At 46.1% G+C, this 1,257-nt stretch overlaps 2 protein-coding genes across 2 annotated transcripts in view; one reads left to right on the forward strand and one right to left on the reverse strand.

Moving 5' to 3' along the window:
* Window positions 1-319: 319 nt before the first annotated feature.
* LOC138055605 (uncharacterized) lies at window positions 320-745 on the reverse strand. Its single transcript, XM_068901502.1, has one exon. The coding sequence runs from the start codon at window positions 743-745 to the stop codon at window positions 320-322; it is 426 nt and encodes a 141-aa protein (XP_068757603.1).
* A 52-nt stretch (window positions 746-797) lies between these two features.
* LOC138055606 (uncharacterized) overlaps window positions 798-1,257 on the forward strand; it is a 2,035-nt gene continuing 1,575 nt past the window's right edge. The window contains exons 1-2 of the mRNA XM_068901503.1: window positions 798-802; window positions 939-1,257. The exon at window positions 939-1,257 is cut by the window's right edge and continues 1,575 nt beyond it. Of these exons, the coding sequence (XP_068757604.1) occupies window positions 798-802; window positions 939-1,257 (324 nt within the window). The remainder of the gene's footprint in view (window positions 803-938) is intronic.

Here is a 1,257-nt window from a genome sequence, read left to right on the forward strand (position 1 = left end):
ATCTTTGCTGAAGGCATTGAACGTATTCTCTTCTCCATCTTGACCAAAATACGTTTGCAAGATACTGGACCCTCTTCCATCTTTTGCGCAGATAAACATCTTCTTTCTGGAAGTTTCCAGGAGGGGGTAGTACGACTTTAGACTTCATCTTCAGGATGTGATTCGGTGTTAGTGGGTCTAGATCTCCTGGATCACTGGAAGGAGTGGTGAGAGGTCTGCTGTTTATAATACACTCTACTTCTGCCATCAGAGTTCGAAACGATTCGTCGTCAAGGTTACGACCATGTTCTCGCATTAAGGCGGTGAGAATTGAGCGGACTCAGCGTATTTGTCGTTCCCAGACGCCACCCATATGCGACGCAGACGGTGGGTTTTGCTTCCATTGCACCCAATCAGCTTTGAATTTCGTGCATAAACTTCTCTGGATTGCGTTGTTGTCCATCTCTGATATCGCTCTTTGCAATTCTTTCTCTGCTCCGGTAATATTTGTTCCTTGATCGGATCTGATTTCACGTACAGGCCCTCTTCTTGCTATAAAACGTCGCAAGGCATTTAGAAAGGAATCTGTTTCCAGGGAGTTTGCCGTCTCTATATGTACAGCTCGACTAGACAAACAGGTAAATAACGCACCATAACGCTTCAATTCCTTTCTTCCCTCTTTAATGTAGAATGGGCCAAAGTAGTCGACGCCACAGTAAGTGAATGGAGGTGCTGGGGCAATTCTTTCTTTGGGAAGATCGGCCATCCTTTGCTCACCAACTACACCACGAAGCCGCCGACAAGTCACGCATTTGGAAATGAGGTGCCTCACAACGGAATTGGCGTTTATGATCCAATATCGACTTCTGAGCGTGCCCAAAGTGATGCCGCGACCAGAACTTCGGTTCCGCGAAGTACGAAGGTACACCTTCCTTTTGTTTGTAATGTATTTCCGACAGTACCACCGTGTTGAAATACATTAGAAACGAAACGAAGCGTTTTCACGTGTTTGTGGCAAATCGAGTGCAAAGAATTCGAGATGAGACAGATCCTATCCAATGGAGGCATGTGGACTCCGAAAATAATCCGGCTGATGACGCATCACGTGGTTTGGAGGGCAATCAGATAACTAAACGACATCGATGGGTCAGAGGTCCAGATTTTTTGTGGCATCCCGAGAGTGAATGGCCTACGTTTCCCTGCGATTTAGACGCAGTCTTTGCCGATGATCCTGAAGTGAAGAAAGTTGTAACACATGCCACCGTTTCTGATGAAAAG

This window comes from Montipora capricornis, chromosome 7 (genome assembly GCF_036669925.1).
Source record: "Montipora capricornis isolate CH-2021 chromosome 7, ASM3666992v2, whole genome shotgun sequence".
NCBI classification, from domain to species: domain Eukaryota; kingdom Metazoa; phylum Cnidaria; class Anthozoa; order Scleractinia; family Acroporidae; genus Montipora; species Montipora capricornis.

Bases quoted from the DNA above. Each gene is read 5' to 3' on its own strand.
- LOC138055605 (XM_068901502.1), bottom strand. From the start codon at position 745: ATGGCCGATCTTCCCAAAGAAAGAATTGCCCCAGCACCTCCATTCACT.